Source organism: Radiomyces spectabilis (assembly GCF_025331425.1).
Source record: "Radiomyces spectabilis strain NRRL 2753 chromosome Unknown BYT42scaffold_13, whole genome shotgun sequence".
Taxonomy (NCBI): Eukaryota; Fungi; Mucoromycota; class Mucoromycetes; order Mucorales; family Radiomycetaceae; genus Radiomyces; species Radiomyces spectabilis.
In genome coordinates this window covers 467421-492483 of record NW_026251938.1, presented here as the reverse complement: position 1 = coordinate 492483, position 25063 = coordinate 467421, and the positions used below count along the sequence as shown (strand labels likewise).

The window sequence follows — 25063 nt, the reverse complement described above, 5'->3', positions numbered from 1 at the left end:
AAGGATCGCCAAAATCCCGTCATGCTGCGGATACCATCCGACACAAATGAATCGATTCTGGATCTGCTATGATACATCAGACATCACTTCTATGAGAACACACGGAGAAGATTCATCCATCTGTATGTTGACAGGCACCGGTTTACAGGGAAAGTGTAGTACCACTATTAATATATGAAAAAAGAGAAAAGCACCTAATGCATGCTGAAAAATCTTTTTCATGTCATTTATGCAGTCTAATCCGGAGTGGCGCCACTCACTGAATCTCTTCTTATCGGAGCTAACTTTATTTTACGCATGGACTTGGCAATCCATATTCACGGCTTCTCTAAACCTGACACTTTATGAATGATCACCTCTTCATTACACCAAGCCCGGATCGTATCACTAACGAGTGTATCGGCCTACATTTAAAACGGGAAGTCAAAGTATGCTCGAGTTCAAACTTATTTGATACCTGGTCATCTTCGTTCGTCTCCGTTTTCGTCGAAGCTCCTTATTCCAAGGGTGTGAGTCACGACCATCCATTGCTACTTTGGCCCCCCAACAACGAAGTCCATCCTGACTTAGCGTTCGCAAGGTGGCCATAGCTCATCGTGCCAAGCCTTGGTCGTGCCGCCAACGAGTACCCCGGCCTACCTTGAACAAAAAGTCAAAGTATGCTCGAGTTCAAAGATATGACATCTCGCCATTTTCATTTCGCATCCATTTTCGCCTTGATTGCTGTATCCCAAGCGTGTGAGTCATTCATCCGTCCCTGCTTTGGTCCCACCTATTGGAGCCTGACCGCGTTTGCCCTGCGCAAGTTGATCTTCACGTCGTCGCACACCAAGCGTTGATCGTAACACTGACTAGTGTTCGGACTATATTTAAAAAAGAAGTCAAAGCATGCTCGAGGTCAAGGATGTGTCTCCGTTTTCTCTATGATTGCTATTTCCAAACTATGCGGGCCACAGTGGCTTACATTCGGAAAGTGATCCACGGCCCACGGTTCATCTAAAAAAAAAAAGACACAATTAAGGGGCAGTTTGACCGCCTAGCGCATCTCGTGCGTTGATTGGACGACAAAAGAACAGGTGGAGGAGAGCTGATTTGGGCGACTAAAATGAAACACCAATGGTCATTTATCAAACCCTTTTCAGAATTCCTGATTTTTACTTACCAGTGATTTGGCATCGCCACTAGCCGATTTGCACTTGGGGGGCACAGTTTAATGGGTAAGTGACGGCTGCCAAGATCGACCTACTTGCGTATCAGCATCATTAACATAACTTCAATGAGTTCTTTTTTTGGACTTACCTGCGGCTCTCTGACGGCATTTCGATGAACGACAAATGATGTTCCGATCTTCGTCCAGGTACCGTCTTCTTGGCCTTTTATGGACATTTTCTCAGTAGACAGTACGTCTTCCTGTTATCGGGGTTAGTACGACGATACAATGCTGTAGTTCGCTATAGCTTACTTGTGGTTGCATACGAGCAGCTGCTCATCTTTCGTACTTGGACTGTCACCGAATCGCACCGACTGCACACCTTGCTGGTTAGGTCTTCGTCAACGAGAATTATCAATGCTTTCTGAGCAAGGGCTTTCCGGACTCCCTAGCGACTCTTTGATGAACAAGACGCTCTGGGATATATCTTGACCATCATGCCGTACCTTGATCGCGAAGGGCGCATATCCTTTCGTCGTTTTCAAATTTGCGTCCCCAAATGCTACTATCGCCAGTCCCTCGGACCTGCATTCATTCTCGGGAGCTTTTCTCTTTCGATTTGATCACGCATTTAACCCGGGCAAATTCATGGTTGATCATATCAAGGTTTTTCCTAAGGAGCAGTTATTATAATCATGTACTCGATGTGGAGCTTATAACGGTATTACTGGTAGAGTTGTTGCCGGGAAGGTCATCCTAATCATCTGGCATCAAAAGTCTTGTATGCAAACAGCTTTAGGGTGGCCTTTTTTCCTAGATTGCTTATTAGAGTCCCGCTTATTTCTTATGTTCACATTTAACTTACCGAGCGTTCTTGCATTGCATGAAAGTATAACATCACAGCACTTGCTGTAATTTCTGAAAAAGGCTTCTCAGACCCACAGCAAGATAGCACTGGTAATTTTTCCAGCGCATCTACACAAATAATAATAAAAATTCCAGCCATCCCTGGGTTAGACAAGAGGTATAGTTACTTATATGCCAGGTGGAAGCGTATTGATCAGCAAGGGAAAGGAACACGGGAGACCACCTAGGATAGTCATAACCTGTAATATAATTGAGTGCTTATAAATGTATCCGCTTTTTCCCAGGTCAATACCTTGAGTGAATGGTTTGAAAATAGTGTCACATGTGTACCGCAGGTCACGTTCACACTAGGCTTTTCCTGAACCGGTAGCTCTATAAGCAGCAGGAATCTTTGTTGGGTAAAATCGATAAAGTTACACTAAGCAAACTAAGAATATCTTATTCGTTATGGAAAGATTACCGGTTCTACCGACTCTCTACGGGAAGACACAACAAAGACAATCACTTGTGCCAAAACAGTTCGGTATTAATGAGTGGAAATGAAAAATGAAACTGTTGGACTCTATCCAACGCGCTCTCTTTCATAAGATATAATCTTCAACCAACCTTCGAAGAAGTTACTATTTCTAAAAGTCATCCATAAAAAATTCTTACGGTGGGTTTATAGGGACGTCTTACGCAAGAGGCGAATTCTGGTTTTGGAGATTGTGGTCAATTTTGATTTTTCGAGTTTGTCGATATTTAAGAATCTCTGTTTGATAGCGGCATGAGTCGGCGTCCTAACGAGGGGCCGTCCGCGGTGTTCATTGTGTCGTAAAGTATAATGGAGGTATAAATGGAAGAAGAGGTAAGTGATATGATAAAAAAAAAAAAAAAAAAAAAAAAAAAAAGAAAAATTCGGACGCCCTACTGTGTTTGATGGTTGGTCAGTCACGCAGAAACCATTGATGATTTTGTGTCAGGATTTTCCACTATACATGAAGGTTTGTATTGGACGCTTGAAAACTACTGTTAACGAGGTGAGCTCACATGCAGTTGCTCCTCCAGGCTCACAAATGCGACAGTGACTATCCTTGATTTACTACATTCAAACTGCCTGAAATGTAACCTCATCTTAAGCGAGTATTCTCTTTGACATCGTCATAAGACCAGTTCTTCTCCAGAGGCCTATGGACAGCCTCTTGTACAGTATAACCAATCGAAAAGCTATGAAGGACAAGATCTTCATCGATTCAGATCTATACTCACTACATTTAATATTTAGTTCAATATCACAGATCTCAAGCTGTCATTCTCATTATCAATACAAAATACCTAATTGTTCTGTGTCCAATAAACTTACTTTCGTTATTATATTAGTCCGATCTGGAAAGACTTGTTCAAAGGTCAGGCTGAATATGAAGGTCGAAGGAATCGGATCCTCTGCTTGCATTAACGCCACTGTGTGATCCAAAGCCACTTTCCTATGATATTCTGCTGTCACGAAAAAGTCGAGTTTTAAGACTCAAGAAATTCCCGAAAGCTTGCTCATCAATGTTACCTACAAGTCCAATACAGAAACAGACATTCGTGAACATACATCGTTAGCACTAGCAACATTAGAGATCGCCAGGATGCTTATATTAGGGAAGAAAAAGGAGCATTGTATGGATGGGTATTCACAGCTAATTGACTTCTTTCATCACGAGAGAGAATACACGATTATCCAGGTTTTAGAGCTGGATCCGGAACCGCAAAGCGGAAACCACCGATGTATCATAATCGGATCCGACAGTGACAGTATTACTCTGGAGCATTGATTATCAATTTTTTTTTTCTTTACAAAAAGTTATTTTATGACGTTAATCGAGAGGTTATAGATAAATTTTAGTGGGCAAGCACTTACAAATTATATGAAAACAAATTTCGTGATAAAAGTGTGCTGGAAATAAAGCTGAAGTATGACAGGACGAGCGGATGAAGGAAGAGCGAAAAAAGGTATAAACAACATGCTTTGCTGCTCACCATAAGTGGCAATAGCAAAGTTGTACGTTGTTACAATAATTCATCTTTGCGACTATGGCCGCTGATTCTGCTGCCCTGATTTTCCCCATACGCCTTTTCCTGCGGCTGTGTTTGGTTTTTTCACCTGCCGCCGTACCATTTTCTATTAGCCGATTCATCATTTTCCATTGATCAGTCAACCAAGAAATAAATAGCCTCATATTTTCAATCCGAAATAAAAAACAATTATTATGATTTTTTTTGGCACTCTATCATTGGGCAACCATGGTCATGTGTCATGACAACTTCTTTTATACTTGGTGGCCATGTATGCAAGCAACAAGATTTTGCTGGCAAACAGGCTGTTCGAAATCAAAAATCTTCGCAGAATCCAGAAATAATATTATTGATTCCCGACCTGGTAGGAGAAAGATGATGTTTTGAGATGGGGTAAAATATCAAGAAGTCAGCGAGACTGAAAAGATGACTTTTATTTTTTATTACCAGTATATTTGTACCCTTTTCTTTATTTCGGTCGGGAAGCCCTCGGTATCTGCTGCATCAAACATCAAAGGTAAAATATCTCAACGAAATTTGAATCAACCACAGAGCTTACTAACTCATTTTTTTTAAATACCCAACATTCCCACACATCTTTGTAGATCTATCATAACCTTGGGCGGGACAGAACGGAGGGGGTCAATAAGTGCTGCTTTGTTCATTAAAAGTGTTTCATGGTATGCCAGAGTATTGACATTAATATACCAAAGTTCCATCAAGAGTCTCGCCCAGGTTATGCCGTATTGCCTTAGGCTTTTGTCTGACGAATGTCGCTCAATGTAAGAGTGCGGCATCCAGTAGCAGGTGGCATCCATTGCACAGCGGGTGTACGGCTTGTTACCAGTAAAGAAAGAAATCAAAAACATGAGTCATTAATCAACTTGGGCAGTCGTTACCCATTTGGCATATGTGGTGTTAGGGACATCGATAACTGAGCCAGGAAAATGACTACCTGACGGTGCTGCCTTGATCAACTTCCTTTGGAGATTTGGCTAGTCTGGTGTATTATGTCGGTGGCCAAACGGAATACCCGATTCCCCATACATAAGCCAATAAATCATTTGTTTTTGGGTATTATTTTATTTTATTTTTTATTCAGCTTTCATTGATCCGACCATGGCATAAAGTACTTGTGACCGCTTCTGATTACTTCTGATTACATCCTTTCCATTTATGGCAGTAGGAGGTAAAGATAAAAAAGGAAACAAAAATTCGCTTTTTAAAGCTCCGAACCAGAAATTTTAAATATTTCTGATTGGCTACTTCTGATTACATCCTTTCCATTTATGGCAGTAGGAGGTAAAGATAAAAAAGGAAACAAAAATTCGCTTTTTAAAGCTCCGGACCAGAAATTTTAAATATTTCTGATTGGCTACTTCTGATTACTTCTGATTACTTCTGATTACTTCTGATTACATCCTTTCCATTTATGGCAGTAGGAGGTAAAGATAAAAAAGGAAACAAAAATTCGCTTTTTAAAGCTCCGGACCAGAAATTTTAAAAAGCTTGGATTACTTCTGATTGGCTACTTCTGATTACTTCTGATTACTTCCTTTCCATTTATGGCAGTAGGAGGTAAAGATAAAAAAGGAAACAAAAATTCGCTTTTTAAAGCTCCGAACCAGAAATTTTAAAAAGCTTGGATTATTTCTGATTGGCTACTTCTGATCACTTCTGATTACTTCTGATTACTTCCTTTCCATTTATGGCAGTAGGAGGTAAAGATAAAAAAGGAAATAAAAATTCGCTTTTTAAAGCTCCGAACCAGAAATGGTGACAGCTCATGTGCATCTGCGATACCTGAGTGTGTTTGATTGCATCCAACACGTTGTTAGAATTTTTCGGCTTGTTGGTAAGGCGATTGGTAAATTGCGGTAGGTAGATCAGTTTCAGTTCGTTGTAAGTGAGCACCAGATAATATATCAGATCGTAGAGTCATCAGTTTCGGCGAAAAAGACGATAATTCAGCAGTTCTATTGCTGGGATTTTCTTAATGAACTCCGTGAGCTTGTGGTTCATGGTGGTCCCACACGTCCACATTGGCCAAGCCTGGGTAAGGTCCCTTTTTTTTTTTTCTCTCTCTTTTTTTCTTCTTTTTTCTAGTGCATTTTCGATAATTTTTTTATCAAGCGAAGTGGTATAACTATTGTGGAGAAGTACCTGAAGAAACTGCTGCGATTGTACTTCTTGAATAAACGGCTGCCCTTGAATAAACCGTTCAGTAATTGGTATTCCTGGTGTTCAACGGACACACCATGAGCTCGTAATTTACCGATGATCCGTATCTCCACAGCGGCAAGGCATACTGTAATTTGTTGTGACAGGATATAACATTGTTGAAATCAAAGAGCAACCTTTCTCTCTTTATGTACAGTCGGAAGGTGCCCGGCCTTTTTTACAAGGCAATGGTCGCAAAAAACGCAATGTTTCAGAGACTATTTAATTTTAACAGGAGCCAAGTTGTGGCCAAACGATGTACAAGAGTTTGAAGACTATTTTATACCAAGTGTGGAATATGTATGTTGAAAGTGTAAAAGTATAGTGACGACCGATTATAGAGAGATAAGCACAATAGTGACAAACCTAATAAGCGCGGTCCATTGTAGACTATCAATTAACGAATATTGTGGATGGTTTATTATATACAGTTTGTTGATGATGTGTTCAAGTCGATTACATACATTATTTTTAATAGAGAATCGCCTTCAAAGAAAAAGTCGAGATGGGGAATCATTGGAGGCGAAATGTCGTGACGGACTGCCGTTTCCTGCTTTTTGATGGATCAAGGATTCGGTCGTGTTGTGGATCAGTCATCGATTTCCTTTTTCCTGAATGTAGGCTGCCAACGTCTTTCTGATCAGCTGGGACACAATAGTCCTGGTAAACTGTAAGAACATGCATTAGTCGACCAATTTGTCCCAAATAGGATGGCAAGTCTGAGATGCACATAGGGATTTCAATTTTCGTGATTTCATACATCACATAGACCCCATCGTGCAGAAGAGTCACCAGATAAAAAAACGTGTGCCGGCCAACCGATTGGAACACCAAACATCCCTTCATATTGTTGAGATCAATAGCGTTTTTGGCGAATATGCCTAGTCGAATGAGATCCCGCGCAACCGAATAGTTATTGTTGGCTTCTATCGAAGATTTCACCTCGCCGAAGCCTCGGCTAATGCCCCAAGTGACGCCGTGCAATCCAGAGACACAAGCATCTGGCCTGCTCCTGCTAATCGATATAGCAGTGGTTGCTTTTGATTCTTGATTAATTGTGGCAGTCCAACGAAATAGTGTATCATGCAGGATGTCGTCAAATAAAGGTGCCAATGCCGGCTCCAAATACCGGGTGATGAGCTCTTGCTCCATTATTGTATCGCTAATACAGTATTCGGGTGCTTTTTGCATGATCATAGCGAACGACTTCACAATTCGGTACTCCTTCCTTGAAGTTTGACCTTTTAACTGCATCATCTTGATAGTCGCTTCATCTCGGTCGATTTTGTTGTTGAGCACGTCCTACATAGTGATAATAAGAACGATCTTGTAATATCAATGGTCTATTCTTTACGGAATATTTTTGTGTCACACTTACATCAATCAATGGAAACAATCTGCTCGTAAGATCCAAGCTTATGGTATGCGTGCAAATGTCAAATTTCTCGGCCAAATCCTTTACAACCTTTTCAAGTACAGTGTCAGGGATATGTTGCACAAGATCGTCGTGAAAGCGTTTAGGCTTGACCAAAAAGATGGATGATAATGATAATACATGTTGCACATGTGATTCCATTTTTAGGTATTCGCCTTGAAGTATCCTCTTGTGCACAGAAACTTGGAAGTCGTAAAAGGCTTTGGATACGTCAAATCCATCGATCATGAAACGATCGTCCGCCTTTGGCTCGTAGATATCAAGATTCACGTTTTCTGGACTAATGGCACCAAGTTCGGCATTGTTTCCGCCGTCATCATGATTTGTGCTGCTGGTGGACGGTTCGGGCGAAGTGGAAACTGCTTGAGATGACGTTTGATACTGCAAGAACAATTGTAACTGTCTACACACATGTCAAACAAATGCATGGAGATAAATTATTAAAAAATTGAGCCGAAACGGTATCAAAATATAAAAAATGGTGTCGACAAATTCTCACCTGTTTATATGATATGCGATGTGTACAGCTTGGTCGTCAAGGGACGCAAAAGTTTCAGCACAAGAAGGGCAGACATACGGACGATCGGCACAGCTCTTTTTTGAGACACCTCGTCTACCAGGTGGAAGTACAATGTTGTGAATTCTTCGGAGATGGGTTCGGAGTGCCTGTTTGACAGCGAAATCTTGTTGTTTGCACACATGGCACCCAAGTAGAGAAAAGGAAGCCATGATAAGATAAAAAAAGGTCCGTTGCTTCTGGAGAATCGCCCGGTTTTGCTAAATGCACATAGAGTTTGCACATAATGGGACTGCCAATTCAAATTGAGTGACATCAAGGGCAAATTACACCTTCAAGCACAGCTTACCAGGCATGCGAAAAAAAAAAAAAAAAAAAAAGACACAATTAAGGGGCAGTTTGACCGCCTAGCGCATCTCGTGCGTTGATTGGACGACAAAAGAACAGGTGGAGGAGAGCTGATTTGGGCGACTAAAATGAAACACCAATGGTCATTTATCAAACCCTTTTCAGAATTCCTGATTTTTACTTACCAGTGATTTGGCATCGCCACTAGCCGATTTGCACTTGGGGGGCACAGTTTAATGGGTAAGTGACGGCTGCCAAGATCGACCTACTTGCGTATCAGCATCATTAACATAACTTCAATGAGTTCTTTTTTTGGACTTACCTGCGGCTCTCTGACGGCATTTCGATGAACGACAAATGATGTTCCGATCTTCGTCCAGGTACCGTCTTCTTGGCCTTTTATGGACATTTTCTCAGTAGACAGTACGTCTTCCTGTTATCGGGGTTAGTACGACGATACAATGCTGTAGTTCGCTATAGCTTACTTGTGGTTGCATACGAGCAGCTGCTCATCTTTCGTACTTGGACTGTCACCGAATCGCACCGACTGCACACCTTGCTGGTTAGGTCTTCGTCAACGAGAATTATCAATGCTTTCTGAGCAAGGGCTTTCCGGACTCCCTAGCGACTCTTTGATGAACAAGACGCTCTGGGATATATCTTGACCATCATGCCGTACCTTGATCGCGAAGGGCGCATATCCTTTCGTCGTTTTCAAATTTGCGTCCCCAAATGCTACTATCGCCAGTCCCTCGGACCTGCATTCATTCTCGGGAGCTTTTCTCTTTCGATTTGATCACGCATTTAACCCGGGCAAATTCATGGTTGATCATATCAAGGTTTTTCCTAAGGAGCAGTTATTATAATCATGTACTCGATGTGGAGCTTATAACGGTATTACTGGTAGAGTTGTTGCCGGGAAGGTCATCCTAATCATCTGGCATCAAAAGTCTTGTATGCAAACAGCTTTAGGGTGGCCTTTTTTCCTAGATTGCTTATTAGAGTCCCGCTTATTTCTTATGTTCACATTTAACTTACCGAGCGTTCTTGCATTGCATGAAAGTATAACATCACAGCACTTGCTGTAATTTCTGAAAAAGGCTTCTCAGACCCACAGCAAGATAGCACTGGTAATTTTTCCAGCGCATCTACACAAATAATAATAAAAATTCCAGCCATCCCTGGGTTAGACAAGAGGTATAGTTACTTATATGCCAGGTGGAAGCGTATTGATCAGCAAGGGAAAGGAACACGGGAGACCACCTAGGATAGTCATAACCTGTAATATAATTGAGTGCTTATAAATGTATCCGCTTTTTCCCAGGTCAATACCTTGAGTGAATGGTTTGAAAATAGTGTCACATGTGTACCGCAGGTCACGTTCACACTAGGCTTTTCCTGAACCGGTAGCTCTATAAGCAGCAGGAATCTTTGTTGGGTAAAATCGATAAAGTTACACTAAGCAAACTAAGAATATCTTATTCGTTATGGAAAGATTACCGGTTCTACCGACTCTCTACGGGAAGACACAACAAAGACAATCACTTGTGCCAAAACAGTTCGGTATTAATGAGTGGAAATGAAAAATGAAACTGTTGGACTCTATCCAACGCGCTCTCTTTCATAAGATATAATCTTCAACCAACCTTCGAAGAAGTTACTATTTCTAAAAGTCATCCATAAAAAATTCTTACGGTGGGTTTATAGGGACGTCTTACGCAAGAGGCGAATTCTGGTTTTGGAGATTGTGGTCAATTTTGATTTTTCGAGTTTGTCGATATTTAAGAATCTCTGTTTGATAGCGGCATGAGTCGGCGTCCTAACGAGGGGCCGTCCGCGGTGTTCATTGTGTCGTAAAGTATAATGGAGGTATAAATGGAAGAAGAGGTAAGTGATATGATAAAAAAAAAAAAAAAAAAAAAAAAAAAAAAGAAAAATTCGGACGCCCTACTGTGTTTGATGGTTGGTCAGTCACGCAGAAACCATTGATGATTTTGTGTCAGGATTTTCCACTATACATGAAGGTTTGTATTGGACGCTTGAAAACTACTGTTAACGAGGTGAGCTCACATGCAGTTGCTCCTCCAGGCTCACAAATGCGACAGTGACTATCCTTGATTTACTACATTCAAACTGCCTGAAATGTAACCTCATCTTAAGCGAGTATTCTCTTTGACATCGTCATAAGACCAGTTCTTCTCCAGAGGCCTATGGACAGCCTCTTGTACAGTATAACCAATCGAAAAGCTATGAAGGACAAGATCTTCATCGATTCAGATCTATACTCACTACATTTAATATTTAGTTCAATATCACAGATCTCAAGCTGTCATTCTCATTATCAATACAAAATACCTAATTGTTCTGTGTCCAATAAACTTACTTTCGTTATTATATTAGTCCGATCTGGAAAGACTTGTTCAAAGGTCAGGCTGAATATGAAGGTCGAAGGAATCGGATCCTCTGCTTGCATTAACGCCACTGTGTGATCCAAAGCCACTTTCCTATGATATTCTGCTGTCACGAAAAAGTCGAGTTTTAAGACTCAAGAAATTCCCGAAAGCTTGCTCATCAATGTTACCTACAAGTCCAATACAGAAACAGACATTCGTGAACATACATCGTTAGCACTAGCAACATTAGAGATCGCCAGGATGCTTATATTAGGGAAGAAAAAGGAGCATTGTATGGATGGGTATTCACAGCTAATTGACTTCTTTCATCACGAGAGAGAATACACGATTATCCAGGTTTTAGAGCTGGATCCGGAACCGCAAAGCGGAAACCACCGATGTATCATAATCGGATCCGACAGTGACAGTATTACTCTGGAGCATTGATTATCAATTTTTTTTTTCTTTACAAAAAGTTATTTTATGACGTTAATCGAGAGGTTATAGATAAATTTTAGTGGGCAAGCACTTACAAATTATATGAAAACAAATTTCGTGATAAAAGTGTGCTGGAAATAAAGCTGAAGTATGACAGGACGAGCGGATGAAGGAAGAGCGAAAAAAGGTATAAACAACATGCTTTGCTGCTCACCATAAGTGGCAATAGCAAAGTTGTACGTTGTTACAATAATTCATCTTTGCGACTATGGCCGCTGATTCTGCTGCCCTGATTTTCCCCATACGCCTTTTCCTGCGGCTGTGTTTGGTTTTTTCACCTGCCGCCGTACCATTTTCTATTAGCCGATTCATCATTTTCCATTGATCAGTCAACCAAGAAATAAATAGCCTCATATTTTCAATCCGAAATAAAAAACAATTATTATGATTTTTTTTGGCACTCTATCATTGGGCAACCATGGTCATGTGTCATGACAACTTCTTTTATACTTGGTGGCCATGTATGCAAGCAACAAGATTTTGCTGGCAAACAGGCTGTTCGAAATCAAAAATCTTCGCAGAATCCAGAAATAATATTATTGATTCCCGACCTGGTAGGAGAAAGATGATGTTTTGAGATGGGGTAAAATATCAAGAAGTCAGCGAGACTGAAAAGATGACTTTTATTTTTTATTACCAGTATATTTGTACCCTTTTCTTTATTTCGGTCGGGAAGCCCTCGGTATCTGCTGCATCAAACATCAAAGGTAAAATATCTCAACGAAATTTGAATCAACCACAGAGCTTACTAACTCATTTTTTTTAAATACCCAACATTCCCACACATCTTTGTAGATCTATCATAACCTTGGGCGGGACAGAACGGAGGGGGTCAATAAGTGCTGCTTTGTTCATTAAAAGTGTTTCATGGTATGCCAGAGTATTGACATTAATATACCAAAGTTCCATCAAGAGTCTCGCCCAGGTTATGCCGTATTGCCTTAGGCTTTTGTCTGACGAATGTCGCTCAATGTAAGAGTGCGGCATCCAGTAGCAGGTGGCATCCATTGCACAGCGGGTGTACGGCTTGTTACCAGTAAAGAAAGAAATCAAAAACATGAGTCATTAATCAACTTGGGCAGTCGTTACCCATTTGGCATATGTGGTGTTAGGGACATCGATAACTGAGCCAGGAAAATGACTACCTGACGGTGCTGCCTTGATCAACTTCCTTTGGAGATTTGGCTAGTCTGGTGTATTATGTCGGTGGCCAAACGGAATACCCGATTCCCCATACATAAGCCAATAAATCATTTGTTTTTGGGTATTATTTTATTTTATTTTTTATTCAGCTTTCATTGATCCGACCATGGCATAAAGTACTTGTGACCGCTTCTGATTACTTCTGATTACATCCTTTCCATTTATGGCAGTAGGAGGTAAAGATAAAAAAGGAAACAAAAATTCGCTTTTTAAAGCTCCGAACCAGAAATTTTAAATATTTCTGATTGGCTACTTCTGATTACATCCTTTCCATTTATGGCAGTAGGAGGTAAAGATAAAAAAGGAAACAAAAATTCGCTTTTTAAAGCTCCGGACCAGAAATTTTAAATATTTCTGATTGGCTACTTCTGATTACTTCTGATTACTTCTGATTACTTCTGATTACATCCTTTCCATTTATGGCAGTAGGAGGTAAAGATAAAAAAGGAAACAAAAATTCGCTTTTTAAAGCTCCGGACCAGAAATTTTAAAAAGCTTGGATTACTTCTGATTGGCTACTTCTGATTACTTCTGATTACTTCCTTTCCATTTATGGCAGTAGGAGGTAAAGATAAAAAAGGAAACAAAAATTCGCTTTTTAAAGCTCCGAACCAGAAATTTTAAAAAGCTTGGATTATTTCTGATTGGCTACTTCTGATCACTTCTGATTACTTCTGATTACTTCCTTTCCATTTATGGCAGTAGGAGGTAAAGATAAAAAAGGAAATAAAAATTCGCTTTTTAAAGCTCCGAACCAGAAATGGTGACAGCTCATGTGCATCTGCGATACCTGAGTGTGTTTGATTGCATCCAACACGTTGTTAGAATTTTTCGGCTTGTTGGTAAGGCGATTGGTAAATTGCGGTAGGTAGATCAGTTTCAGTTCGTTGTAAGTGAGCACCAGATAATATATCAGATCGTAGAGTCATCAGTTTCGGCGAAAAAGACGATAATTCAGCAGTTCTATTGCTGGGATTTTCTTAATGAACTCCGTGAGCTTGTGGTTCATGGTGGTCCCACACGTCCACATTGGCCAAGCCTGGGTAAGGTCCCTTTTTTTTTTTTCTCTCTCTTTTTTTCTTCTTTTTTCTAGTGCATTTTCGATAATTTTTTTATCAAGCGAAGTGGTATAACTATTGTGGAGAAGTACCTGAAGAAACTGCTGCGATTGTACTTCTTGAATAAACGGCTGCCCTTGAATAAACCGTTCAGTAATTGGTATTCCTGGTGTTCAACGGACACACCATGAGCTCGTAATTTACCGATGATCCGTATCTCCACAGCGGCAAGGCATACTGTAATTTGTTGTGACAGGATATAACATTGTTGAAATCAAAGAGCAACCTTTCTCTCTTTATGTACAGTCGGAAGGTGCCCGGCCTTTTTTACAAGGCAATGGTCGCAAAAAACGCAATGTTTCAGAGACTATTTAATTTTAACAGGAGCCAAGTTGTGGCCAAACGATGTACAAGAGTTTGAAGACTATTTTATACCAAGTGTGGAATATGTATGTTGAAAGTGTAAAAGTATAGTGACGACCGATTATAGAGAGATAAGCACAATAGTGACAAACCTAATAAGCGCGGTCCATTGTAGACTATCAATTAACGAATATTGTGGATGGTTTATTATATACAGTTTGTTGATGATGTGTTCAAGTCGATTACATACATTATTTTTAATAGAGAATCGCCTTCAAAGAAAAAGTCGAGATGGGGAATCATTGGAGGCGAAATGTCGTGACGGACTGCCGTTTCCTGCTTTTTGATGGATCAAGGATTCGGTCGTGTTGTGGATCAGTCATCGATTTCCTTTTTCCTGAATGTAGGCTGCCAACGTCTTTCTGATCAGCTGGGACACAATAGTCCTGGTAAACTGTAAGAACATGCATTAGTCGACCAATTTGTCCCAAATAGGATGGCAAGTCTGAGATGCACATAGGGATTTCAATTTTCGTGATTTCATACATCACATAGACCCCATCGTGCAGAAGAGTCACCAGATAAAAAAACGTGTGCCGGCCAACCGATTGGAACACCAAACATCCCTTCATATTGTTGAGATCAATAGCGTTTTTGGCGAATATGCCTAGTCGAATGAGATCCCGCGCAACCGAATAGTTATTGTTGGCTTCTATCGAAGATTTCACCTCGCCGAAGCCTCGGCTAATGCCCCAAGTGACGCCGTGCAATCCAGAGACACAAGCATCTGGCCTGCTCCTGCTAATCGATATAGCAGTGGTTGCTTTTGATTCTTGATTAATTGTGGCAGTCCAACGAAATAGTGTATCATGCAGGATGTCGTCAAATAAAGGTGCCAATGCCGGCTCCAAATACCGGGTGATGAGCTCTTGCTCCATTATTGTATCGCTAATACAGTATTCGGGTGCTTTTTGCATGATCATAGCGAACGACTTCACAATTCGGTACTCCTTCCTTGAAGTTTGACCTTTTAACTGCATCATCTTGATAGTCGCTTCATCTCGGTCGATTTTGTTGTTGAGCACGTCCTACATAGTGATAATAAGAACGATCTTGTAATATCAATGGTCTATTCTTTACGGAATATTTTTGTGTCACACTTACATCAATCAATGGAAACAATCTGCTCGTAAGATCCAAGCTTATGGTATGCGTGCAAATGTCAAATTTCTCGGCCAAATCCTTTACAACCTTTTCAAGTACAGTGTCAGGGATATGTTGCACAAGATCGTCGTGAAAGCGTTTAGGCTTGACCAAAAAGATGGATGATAATGATAATACATGTTGCACATGTGATTCCATTTTTAGGTATTCGCCTTGAAGTATCCTCTTGTGCACAGAAACTTGGAAGTCGTAAAAGGCTTTGGATACGTCAAATCCATCGATCATGAAACGATCGTCCGCCTTTGGCTCGTAGATATCAAGATTCACGTTTTCTGGACTAATGGCACCAAGTTCGGCATTGTTTCCGCCGTCATCATGATTTGTGCTGCTGGTGGACGGTTCGGGCGAAGTGGAAACTGCTTGAGATGACGTTTGATACTGCAAGAACAATTGTAACTGTCTACACACATGTCAAACAAATGCATGGAGATAAATTATTAAAAAATTGAGCCGAAACGGTATCAAAATATAAAAAATGGTGTCGACAAATTCTCACCTGTTTATATGATATGCGATGTGTACAGCTTGGTCGTCAAGGGACGCAAAAGTTTCAGCACAAGAAGGGCAGACATACGGACGATCGGCACAGCTCTTTTTTGAGACACCTCGTCTACCAGGTGGAAGTACAATGTTGTGAATTCTTCGGAGATGGGTTCGGAGTGCCTGTTTGACAGCGAAATCTTGTTGTTTGCACACATGGCACCCAAGTAGAGAAAAGGAAGCCATGATAAGATAAAAAAAGGTCCGTTGCTTCTGGAGAATCGCCCGGTTTTGCTAAATGCACATAGAGTTTGCACATAATGGGACTGCCAATTCAAATTGAGTGACATCAAGGGCAAATTACACCTTCAAGCACAGCTTACCAGGCATGCGAAAAAAAAAAAAAAAAAAAAAGACACAATTAAGGGGCAGTTTGACCGCCTAGCGCATCTCGTGCGTTGATTGGACGACAAAAGAACAGGTGGAGGAGAGCTGATTTGGGCGACTAAAATGAAACACCAATGGTCATTTATCAAACCCTTTTCAGAATTCCTGATTTTTACTTACCAGTGATTTGGCATCGCCACTAGCCGATTTGCACTTGGGGGGCACAGTTTAATGGGTAAGTGACGGCTGCCAAGATCGACCTACTTGCGTATCAGCATCATTAACATAACTTCAATGAGTTCTTTTTTTGGACTTACCTGCGGCTCTCTGACGGCATTTCGATGAACGACAAATGATGTTCCGATCTTCGTCCAGGTACCGTCTTCTTGGCCTTTTATGGACATTTTCTCAGTAGACAGTACGTCTTCCTGTTATCGGGGTTAGTACGACGATACAATGCTGTAGTTCGCTATAGCTTACTTGTGGTTGCATACGAGCAGCTGCTCATCTTTCGTACTTGGACTGTCACCGAATCGCACCGACTGCACACCTTGCTGGTTAGGTCTTCGTCAACGAGAATTATCAATGCTTTCTGAGCAAGGGCTTTCCGGACTCCCTAGCGACTCTTTGATGAACAAGACGCTCTGGGATATATCTTGACCATCATGCCGTACCTTGATCGCGAAGGGCGCATATCCTTTCGTCGTTTTCAAATTTGCGTCCCCAAATGCTACTATCGCCAGTCCCTCGGACCTGCATTCATTCTCGGGAGCTTTTCTCTTTCGATTTGATCACGCATTTAACCCGGGCAAATTCATGGTTGATCATATCAAGGTTTTTCCTAAGGAGCAGTTATTATAATCATGTACTCGATGTGGAGCTTATAACGGTATTACTGGTAGAGTTGTTGCCGGGAAGGTCATCCTAATCATCTGGCATCAAAAGTCTTGTATGCAAACAGCTTTAGGGTGGCCTTTTTTCCTAGATTGCTTATTAGAGTCCCGCTTATTTCTTATGTTCACATTTAACTTACCGAGCGTTCTTGCATTGCATGAAAGTATAACATCACAGCACTTGCTGTAATTTCTGAAAAAGGCTTCTCAGACCCACAGCAAGATAGCACTGGTAATTTTTCCAGCGCATCTACACAAATAATAATAAAAATTCCAGCCATCCCTGGGTTAGACAAGAGGTATAGTTACTTATATGCCAGGTGGAAGCGTATTGATCAGCAAGGGAAAGGAACACGGGAGACCACCTAGGATAGTCATAACCTGTAATATAATTGAGTGCTTATAAATGTATCCGCTTTTTCCCAGGTCAATACCTTGAGTGAATGGTTTGAAAATAGTGTCACATGTGTACCGCAGGTCACGTTCACACTAGGCTTTTCCTGAACCGGTAGCTCTATAAGCAGCAGGAATCTTTGTTGGGTAAAATCGATAAAGTTACACTAAGCAAACTAAGAATATCTTATTCGTTATGGAAAGATTACCGGTTCTACCGACTCTCTACGGGAAGACACAACAAAGACAATCACTTGTGCCAAAACAGTTCGGTATTAATGAGTGGAAATGAAAAATGAAACTGTTGGACTCTATCCAACGCGCTCTCTTTCATAAGATATAATCTTCAACCAACCTTCGAAGAAGTTACTATTTCTAAAAGTCATCCATAAAAAATTCTTACGGTGGGTTTATAGGGACGTCTTACGCAAGAGGCGAATTCTGGTTTTGGAGATTGTGGTCAATTTTGATTTTTCGAGTTTGTCGATATTTAAGAATCTCTGTTTGATAGCGGCATGAGTCGGCGTCCTAACGAGGGGCCGTCCGCGGTGTTCATTGTGTCGTAAAGTATAATGGAGGTATAAATGGAAGAAGAGGTAAGTGATATGATAAAAAAAAAAAAAAAAAAAAAAAAAAAAAAAGAAAAATTCGGACGCCCTACTGTGTTTGATGGTTGGTCAGTCACGCAGAAACCATTGATGATTTTGTGTCAGGATTTTCCACTATACATGAAGGTTTGTATTGGACGCTTGAAAACTACTGTTAACGAGGTGAGCTCACATGCAGTTGCTCCTCCAGGCTCACAAATGCGACAGTGACTATCCTTGATTTACTACATTCAAACTGCCTGAAATGTAACCTCATCTTAAGCGAGTATTCTCTTTGACATCGTCATAAGACCAGTTCTTCTCCAGAGGCCTATGGACAGCCTCTTGTACAGTATAACCAATCGAAAAGCTATGAAGGACAAGATCTTCATCGATTCAGATCTATACTCACTACATTTAATATTTAGTTCAATATCACAGATCTCAAGCTGTCATTCTCATTATCAATACAAAATACCTAATTGTTCTGTGTCCAATAAACTTACTTTCGTTATTATATTAGTCCGATCTGGAAAGACTTGTTCAAAGGTCAGGCTGAATATGAAGGTCGAAGGAATCGGATCCTCTGCTTGCATTAACGCCACTGTGTGATCCAAAGCCACTTTCCTATGATATTCTGCTGTCACGAAAAAGTCGAGTTTTAAGACTCAAGAAATTCCCGAAAGCTTGCTCATCAATGTTACCTACAAGTCCAATACAGAAACAGACATTCGTGAACATACATCGTTAGCACTAGCAACATTAGAGATCGCCAGGATGCTTATATTAGGGAAGAAAAAGGAGCATTGTATGGATGGGTATTCACAGCTAATTGACTTCTTTCATCACGAGAGAGAATACACGATTATCCAGGTTTTAGAGCTGGATCCGGAACCGCAAAGCGGAAACCACCGATGTATCATAATCGGATCCGACAGTGACAGTATTACTCTGGAGCATTGATTATCAATTTTTTTTTTCTTTACAAAAAGTTATTTTATGACGTTAATCGAGAGGTTATAGATAAATTTTAGTGGGCAAGCACTTACAAATTATATGAAAACAAATTTCGTGATAAAAGTGTGCTGGAAATAAAGCTGAAGTATGACAGGACGAGCGGATGAAGGAAGAGCGAAAAAAGGTATAAACAACATGCTTTGCTGCTCACCATAAGTGGCAATAGCAAAGTTGTACGTTGTTACAATAATTCATCTTTGCGACTATGGCCGCTGATTCTGCTGCCCTGATTTTCCCCATACGCCTTTTCCTGCGGCTGTGTTTGGTTTTTTCACCTGCCGCCGTACCATTTTCTATTAGCCGATTCATCATTTTCCATTGATCAGTCAACCAAGAAATAAATAGCCTCATATTTTCAATCCGAAATAAAAAACAATTATTATGATTTTTTTTGGCACTCTATCATTGGGCAACCATGGTCATGTGTCATGACAACTTCTTTTATACTTGGTGGCCATGTATGCAAGCAACAAGATTTTGCTGGCAAACAGGCTGTTCGAAATCAAAAATCTTCGCAGAATCCAGAAATAATATTATTGATTCCCGACCTGGTAGGAGAAAGATGATGTTTTGAGATGGGGTAAAATATCAAGAAGTCAGCGAGACTGAAAAGATGACTTTTATTTTTTATTACCAGTATATTTGTACCCTTTTCTTTATTTCGGTCGGGAAGCCCTCGGTATCTGCTGCATCAAACATCAAAGGTAAAATATCTCAACGAAATTTGAATCAACCACAGAGCTTACTAACTCATTTTTTTTAAATACCCAACATTCCCACACATCTTTGTAGATCTATCATAACCTTGGGCGGGACAGAACGGAGGGGGTCAATAAGTGCTGCTTTGTTCATTAAAAGTGTTTCATGGTATGCCAGAGTATTGACATTAATATACCAAAGTTCCATCAAGAGTCTCGCCCAGGTTATGCCGTATTGCCTTAGGCTTTTGTCTGACGAATGTCGCTCAATGTAAGAGTGCGGCATCCAGTAGCAGGTGGCATCCATTGCACAGCGGGTGTACGGCTTGTTACCAGTAAAGAAAGAAATCAAAAACATGAGTCATTAATCAACTTGGGCAGTCGTTACCCATTTGGCATATGTGGTGTTAGGGACATCGATAACTGAGCCAGGAAAATGACTACCTGACGGTGCTGCCTTGATCAACTTCCTTTGGAGATTTGGCTAGTCTGGTGTATTATGTCGGTGGCCAAACGGAATACCCGATTCCCCATACATAAGCCAATAAATCATTTGTTTTTGGGTATTATTTTATTTTATTTTTTATTCAGCTTTCATTGATCCGACCATGGCATAAAGTACTTGTGACCGCTTCTGATTACTTCTGATTACATCCTTTCCATTTATGGCAGTAGGAGGTAAAGATAAAAAAGGAAACAAAAATTCGCTTTTTAAAGCTCCGAACCAGAAATTTTAAATATTTCTGATTGGCTACTTCTGATTACATCCTTTCCATTTATGGCAGTAGGAGGTAAAGATAAAAAAGGAAACAAAAATTCGCTTTTTAAAGCTCCGGACCAGAAATTTTAAATATTTCTGATTGGCTACTTCTGATTACTTCTGATTACTTCTGATTACTTCTGATTACATCCTTTCCATTTATGGCAGTAGGAGGTAAAGATAAAAAAGGAAACAAAAATTCGCTTTTTAAAGCTCCGGACCAGAAATTTTAAAAAGCTTGGATTACTTCTGATTGGCTACTTCTGATTACTTCTGATTACTTCCTTTCCATTTATGGCAGTAGGAGGTAAAGATAAAAAAGGAAACAAAAATTCGCTTTTTAAAGCTCCGAACCAGAAATTTTAAAAAGCTTGGATTATTTCTGATTGGCTACTTCTGATCACTTCTGATTACTTCTGATTACTTCCTTTCCATTTATGGCAGTAGGAGGTAAAGATAAAAAAGGAAATAAAAATTCGCTTTTTAAAGCTCCGAACCAGAAATGGTGACAGCTCATGTGCATCTGCGATACCTGAGTGTGTTTGATTGCATCCAACACGTTGTTAGAATTTTTCGGCTTGTTGGTAAGGCGATTGGTAAATTGCGGTAGGTAGATCAGTTTCAGTTCGTTGTAAGTGAGCACCAGATAATATATCAGATCGTAGAGTCATCAGTTTCGGCAAAAAAGACGATAATTCAGCAGTTCTATTGCTGGGATTTTCTTAATGAACTCAGTCGCTCGTGAATAAGTTCGCTCATGTTTCCACTGTCACTCTTTTTCGATACAATCTCGAATACTCATATACACATTCTTGCATACGATCTAAATTCATGCTTTATCGACCATAGGATACTTCCCCATCATACTTGATTCGTCGATTTTTTGTACAAGGTGACCATATCTTGCCGGATACTGATCTTTACTGGATCGTGCGAGTCGCTCGTGATCAAAATATGATGCTAGGAATCCAACCAGCAGATCCGCAATATTCTAGTTCCATATTCTTGTATTGTAAACAGATATAACGCGATTATTTTTTCAACTTGAGACGCGAACCGGCCTTGTCCATTGTAATTGATTGAAATGCAGCCACAGGTGCTTGAATTGATCCGTAAAACCTCCAAATTAAATGAGTCCGTATGGTATCTCTTCATCAACACCATATGAAGGCACCTATTTTGGATACCATAGCGACCCCACCGTTTCAGAAGCCTTTAGGTTGTTCCCTATGGTAACTCTTGCTGCGATACCACTGTCCCACTCTATAATCTCCCCTTGTCTGACACCATCGTTACTACAGTATTGGTACCAAATAAATGCCATCTCTGGAAAGTAACTTCCAGAAAATAATCGAATGAAGTGCGCATAAATTTTTTCACATGAACCCGTGGTGTCTCATTGTGCAGGTCAGACACTCATATTAGCACTGATTTTCCACCAGTGATCCAATACATACTGCGATAGACTACAGTCTGACATTGGTCCGGTCATCTTTAGAAACAAACTCATGTTCCGTTGCTTGGGCATATATGTGCATTCGATGGGCAATAATTTACAAGAGTTATTTTTGCGGGAGCGATGGTTGTTCCTAAAGCAGTAACGCCTTTCTCAAGCCATCTCACCGGCAGTTGCATGTTTGCACTCGATCCAGAAATAGGACCAATTCCTACCTAAGTATTCTAATGCAAATAACATGATTGTGATATAAAGCTTTCAAGTTTTTCCAACCTCGGTGTTCAATAATTTATTACCTTTACAGTTTCAGAAAACTCGGAATCACAAGTCCTTTCCATGAAAAGACTTCTTATACCGAGAATAATCAAATATCAAAAACCCCCCAAAGTAAGCCACTATATCTTCAGGCAATAAAAAGAGTTCATCGAACAGACCTCTTGACTCGCGTCAAGGCTACCGCAGGCTGACGATTATCCAGAAACACAGTTTTGGTAATCATTACGGTTAAATAATATAATCAATTGGTTTCTTTCCACTCTGATCATCCTCTTAAAGTGGCATGCTATTCGGAAGTGTCATATGTATGATGGTCAATTTATCATATCCAATATTGAGCTGGCATGTTGGGTGAGAATGCGGCGTCTGAGCAATTTCGAAAGTCACTAAAAAGTTCCCCATTTTGGGAACAAATTTCTTTCCTGATCATTTCTTCATTCATAAACCATGGATCACACAGACCCAATAACCCGTCCCAACCCGCATAACAAAGAAAACGAGGGCTTGTTGGGAGCTCTCGATCGTCAAGAAACAGTGGATGCTCTCACTATCACGGATAAGTATACAGGTCACCAGCATGGTCTCTCCACAGTGACCACAACAACCATCATTGTACCTGAGCACGCCCATGAAAACACGATCCACATTAGCGAAAAAACCTCCACAGAAGTAACAGAAACTGTTTCAACCACTGAAAGCGTGGAGATCAGTCAAGAAGATCTTACAACCACAGCAGATAGCACGCGTTCTTCACCTGAACACGTCCTTGACACTGACAACCCTACCGCGTCGACGAAAGAGGACACTTTGGAAGGATCAACGACAACACTCGAATCCCATGCTGGACAAGATACCGATGCAATTGTCACTGAAACGCACAAGCACGATAAATCTTTGGCGACTTTTATCAATGACAATGACACGGACGCGCACTTTTCTGACAGCGGCCATCAATCCATCGCCAGTACGGATGTTCTTGAAACCACGGAAATCGCTGCAACACCTGAGGGATCGGAAGCTGCAGAGTCGGAACATTCGGTCGATCCTTCATTGACTGCTGACGATTATGTTGCTGTGTCAGAGCCAGAGGCTGCAGAAGAAGAAGCCCCAACAGCACCGTTCGATTTATTCACGCCAGATCCGGCAATACCCTCATCCCCATCCATCGCTGAAATAGCCGCTGAACAAGCATCAGAAACTGAAGAAAGCGAAAAAGCTGACGACGCACCCATTGTCGCAAAAAAGACGAGCAACAAAGGGAAACAGAAAGCGACGGAAAGCCTAAGCACGGATGAAAGCGCTGAAGTAGATGACAAAAATGGAGATGAAGATGAAGACGAGGAGGAAGAGGAGGAGGAAGTATACGAAGTCGAAGCGATCCGCAGCCACCGTATTTACAGAGGAAAAGTGGTGAAATATGAAATCAAATGGAAGGGTTACTCTGAAAAAGAAAATACAATGGAATCAGCAACCAATATCCATGAGTAGGTTCACCGTCCGGCTTGGAAAGGATGCATATTGACTTCACTGACTTGTTGGTTTTCTTTTATGACAGAGATTGTCCCGATATATGCAATGACTATTGGGAACAGCATGAACCTCGTCCCAGTAACGCTCCTCAAAGTACAAAACCCCAAAAGCGCAAACGAGAGAACAGCGTGCCAGTCGAATCCAACAACCAAAAGAAAAGCAAATCATCAAAACTGATGAATCGGTTTGCCAAAATGGCGGAACAGTTCAATATTGATGAAGGCGATTTGTCGCACACATATCAACGACAAGGCTTCGTACTCAGCTATGGTGGAAATTGGCCTTGTGCCTCTACGAATTGGTTTGAAGATCTGATGGAGATCATGACGGTCCAACCTACACGCAATAAAAAACATCTCTTAGCCTACGTCATATGGTAAGTAGATCACCATTAAGGTTTCTTTTTAAATCCACGGCTGACGTTTTGGCTTCTTCTTTGTGCAACCTCAGGACCAATGGACAGAAAACGGCGCATTTAGTGGAAGAATTGCATGAATGTGCTCCTACCAAGGTACTATAAATGTCTAGATCCATGGTTTTTTGAGAGCTTTTTGCTAACCACTTTATGATGGTTAGTTGATCGACTTTTATGAAAGCAAAGTACGTTTTGACGAATGAAAATCTACCATTGGCCAAATTAGAACCGCTTTCAACCCCTTTTGTCCGTTCACTTCATCGTTCTCTTTTTTTTTTCTTTTTTTTATCCTCTTTTTGTTCTTCCTGTTCTTTTTACTCCCTTTTTCCTTTCCTTCCTTTTTTTTTGCCTTTTAGTTTATATCATTTCGAAAGGTTCTCATCTCAGGCATTGCAATTCACAAACATCAGTTTCGAACTTTTTTCTTTCCCTTTGCGCTGTCTATAAAAAGAAAACGCCGTTAGCTTTTTTTTTTTCGTATGTGGATAGTTTCACGAGTGGTAGGTGATCCTTTTACGATCAAAAAACTGTATACAGCATGAACGAGTCGATTTTTGCTATAATTTTTGTCTTTTTACGAAAACAAACCACACTCTCTTTTTTTTATTCTATCTCTGCTTGCAGTTTGGTGAATCACGCTGGACGCGTGCCATCTTTGTGAATATCACTGTTCAAGCCGCTCTTGCTATTATCTTTGAATCGATTATTTTCTCGTATCATGCCAATGAAATCAGCATCATTCGAGACGAACGACTTAACCAGAAAGGGTTTGGTGAAAGCCTTATCACTGCGTACGCCAATGCCCGATCCCTCCTCGTCTACTTTTTTCTATTCATTATCGCTCAGTTATTTGCC

The 25063-nt window shown here is 40.6% G+C and overlaps 5 protein-coding genes across 5 annotated transcripts; all 5 read right to left on the bottom strand.

The window, feature by feature from the left end:
- Positions 1-4532: 4532 nt before the first annotated feature.
- BYT42DRAFT_108386 (uncharacterized protein) lies at positions 4533-5066 on the bottom strand. Its single transcript, XM_051562086.1, has 2 exons — positions 5013-5066; positions 4533-4893 (listed from the first exon to the last, which is right to left on the bottom strand). Exon 2 carries the CDS (start codon positions 4873-4875, stop codon positions 4630-4632), a length of 246 nt encoding a protein of 81 aa, XP_051419639.1. The 5' UTR covers positions 4876-4893; positions 5013-5066; the 3' UTR covers positions 4533-4629.
- A 1603-nt stretch (positions 5067-6669) lies between these two features.
- BYT42DRAFT_108329 (uncharacterized protein) lies at positions 6670-8569 on the bottom strand. Its single transcript, XM_051562085.1, has 3 exons — positions 8212-8569; positions 7656-8115; positions 6670-7579 (listed from the first exon to the last, which is right to left on the bottom strand). Exons 1-3 carry the CDS (start codon positions 8439-8441, stop codon positions 6791-6793), a joined length of 1479 nt encoding a protein of 492 aa, XP_051419638.1. The 5' UTR covers positions 8442-8569; the 3' UTR covers positions 6670-6790.
- Positions 8570-14274: 5705 nt separating this feature from the next.
- BYT42DRAFT_108227 (uncharacterized protein) lies at positions 14275-16530 on the bottom strand. Its single transcript, XM_051562084.1, has 6 exons — positions 16501-16530; positions 16364-16446; positions 16180-16301; positions 15813-16122; positions 15257-15716; positions 14275-15180 (listed from the first exon to the last, which is right to left on the bottom strand). The coding sequence occupies exons 4-6, from the start codon at positions 16040-16042 to the stop codon at positions 14392-14394; spliced, it is 1479 nt and encodes a 492-aa protein (XP_051419637.1). The 5' UTR covers positions 16043-16122; positions 16180-16301; positions 16364-16446; positions 16501-16530; the 3' UTR covers positions 14275-14391.
- Positions 16531-19735: 3205 nt separating this feature from the next.
- Positions 19736-20279, bottom strand: BYT42DRAFT_108167 (uncharacterized protein). The gene is made up of 2 exons (XM_051562083.1): positions 20216-20279; positions 19736-20096 (listed from the first exon to the last, which is right to left on the bottom strand). The coding sequence occupies exon 2, from the start codon at positions 20076-20078 to the stop codon at positions 19833-19835; it is 246 nt and encodes an 81-aa protein (XP_051419636.1). The 5' UTR covers positions 20079-20096; positions 20216-20279; the 3' UTR covers positions 19736-19832.
- A 732-nt stretch (positions 20280-21011) lies between these two features.
- BYT42DRAFT_584264 (uncharacterized protein) lies at positions 21012-21810 on the bottom strand. The gene has a single exon (XM_051569865.1). It carries the CDS (start codon positions 21693-21695, stop codon positions 21492-21494), a length of 204 nt encoding a protein of 67 aa, XP_051419635.1. The 5' UTR covers positions 21696-21810; the 3' UTR covers positions 21012-21491.
- Between the last annotated feature and the right edge of the window lie 3253 nt (positions 21811-25063).

Bases quoted from the DNA above. Each gene is read 5' to 3' on its own strand.
- BYT42DRAFT_108386 (XM_051562086.1), bottom strand. From the start codon at position 4,875: ATGGATGCCACCTGCTACTGGATGCCGCACTCTTACATTGAGCGACAT.
- BYT42DRAFT_108329 (XM_051562085.1), bottom strand. From the start codon at position 8,441: ATGGCTTCCTTTTCTCTACTTGGGTGCCATGTGTGCAAACAACAAGAT. The intron at 8,116-8,211 runs GTGAGAATTTGT...ACATGTGTGTAG, and splicing joins ATCGCATATCATATAAACAG to ACAGTTACAATTGTTCTTGC. The intron at 7,580-7,655 runs GTAAGTGTGACA...ATCACTATGTAG, and splicing joins GATTGTTTCCATTGATTGAT to GACGTGCTCAACAACAAAAT.
- BYT42DRAFT_108227 (XM_051562084.1), bottom strand. From the start codon at position 16,042: ATGGCTTCCTTTTCTCTACTTGGGTGCCATGTGTGCAAACAACAAGAT. The intron at 15,717-15,812 runs GTGAGAATTTGT...ACATGTGTGTAG, and splicing joins ATCGCATATCATATAAACAG to ACAGTTACAATTGTTCTTGC. The intron at 15,181-15,256 runs GTAAGTGTGACA...ATCACTATGTAG, and splicing joins GATTGTTTCCATTGATTGAT to GACGTGCTCAACAACAAAAT.
- BYT42DRAFT_108167 (XM_051562083.1), bottom strand. From the start codon at position 20,078: ATGGATGCCACCTGCTACTGGATGCCGCACTCTTACATTGAGCGACAT.
- BYT42DRAFT_584264 (XM_051569865.1), bottom strand. From the start codon at position 21,695: ATGGTGTTGATGAAGAGATACCATACGGACTCATTTAATTTGGAGGTT.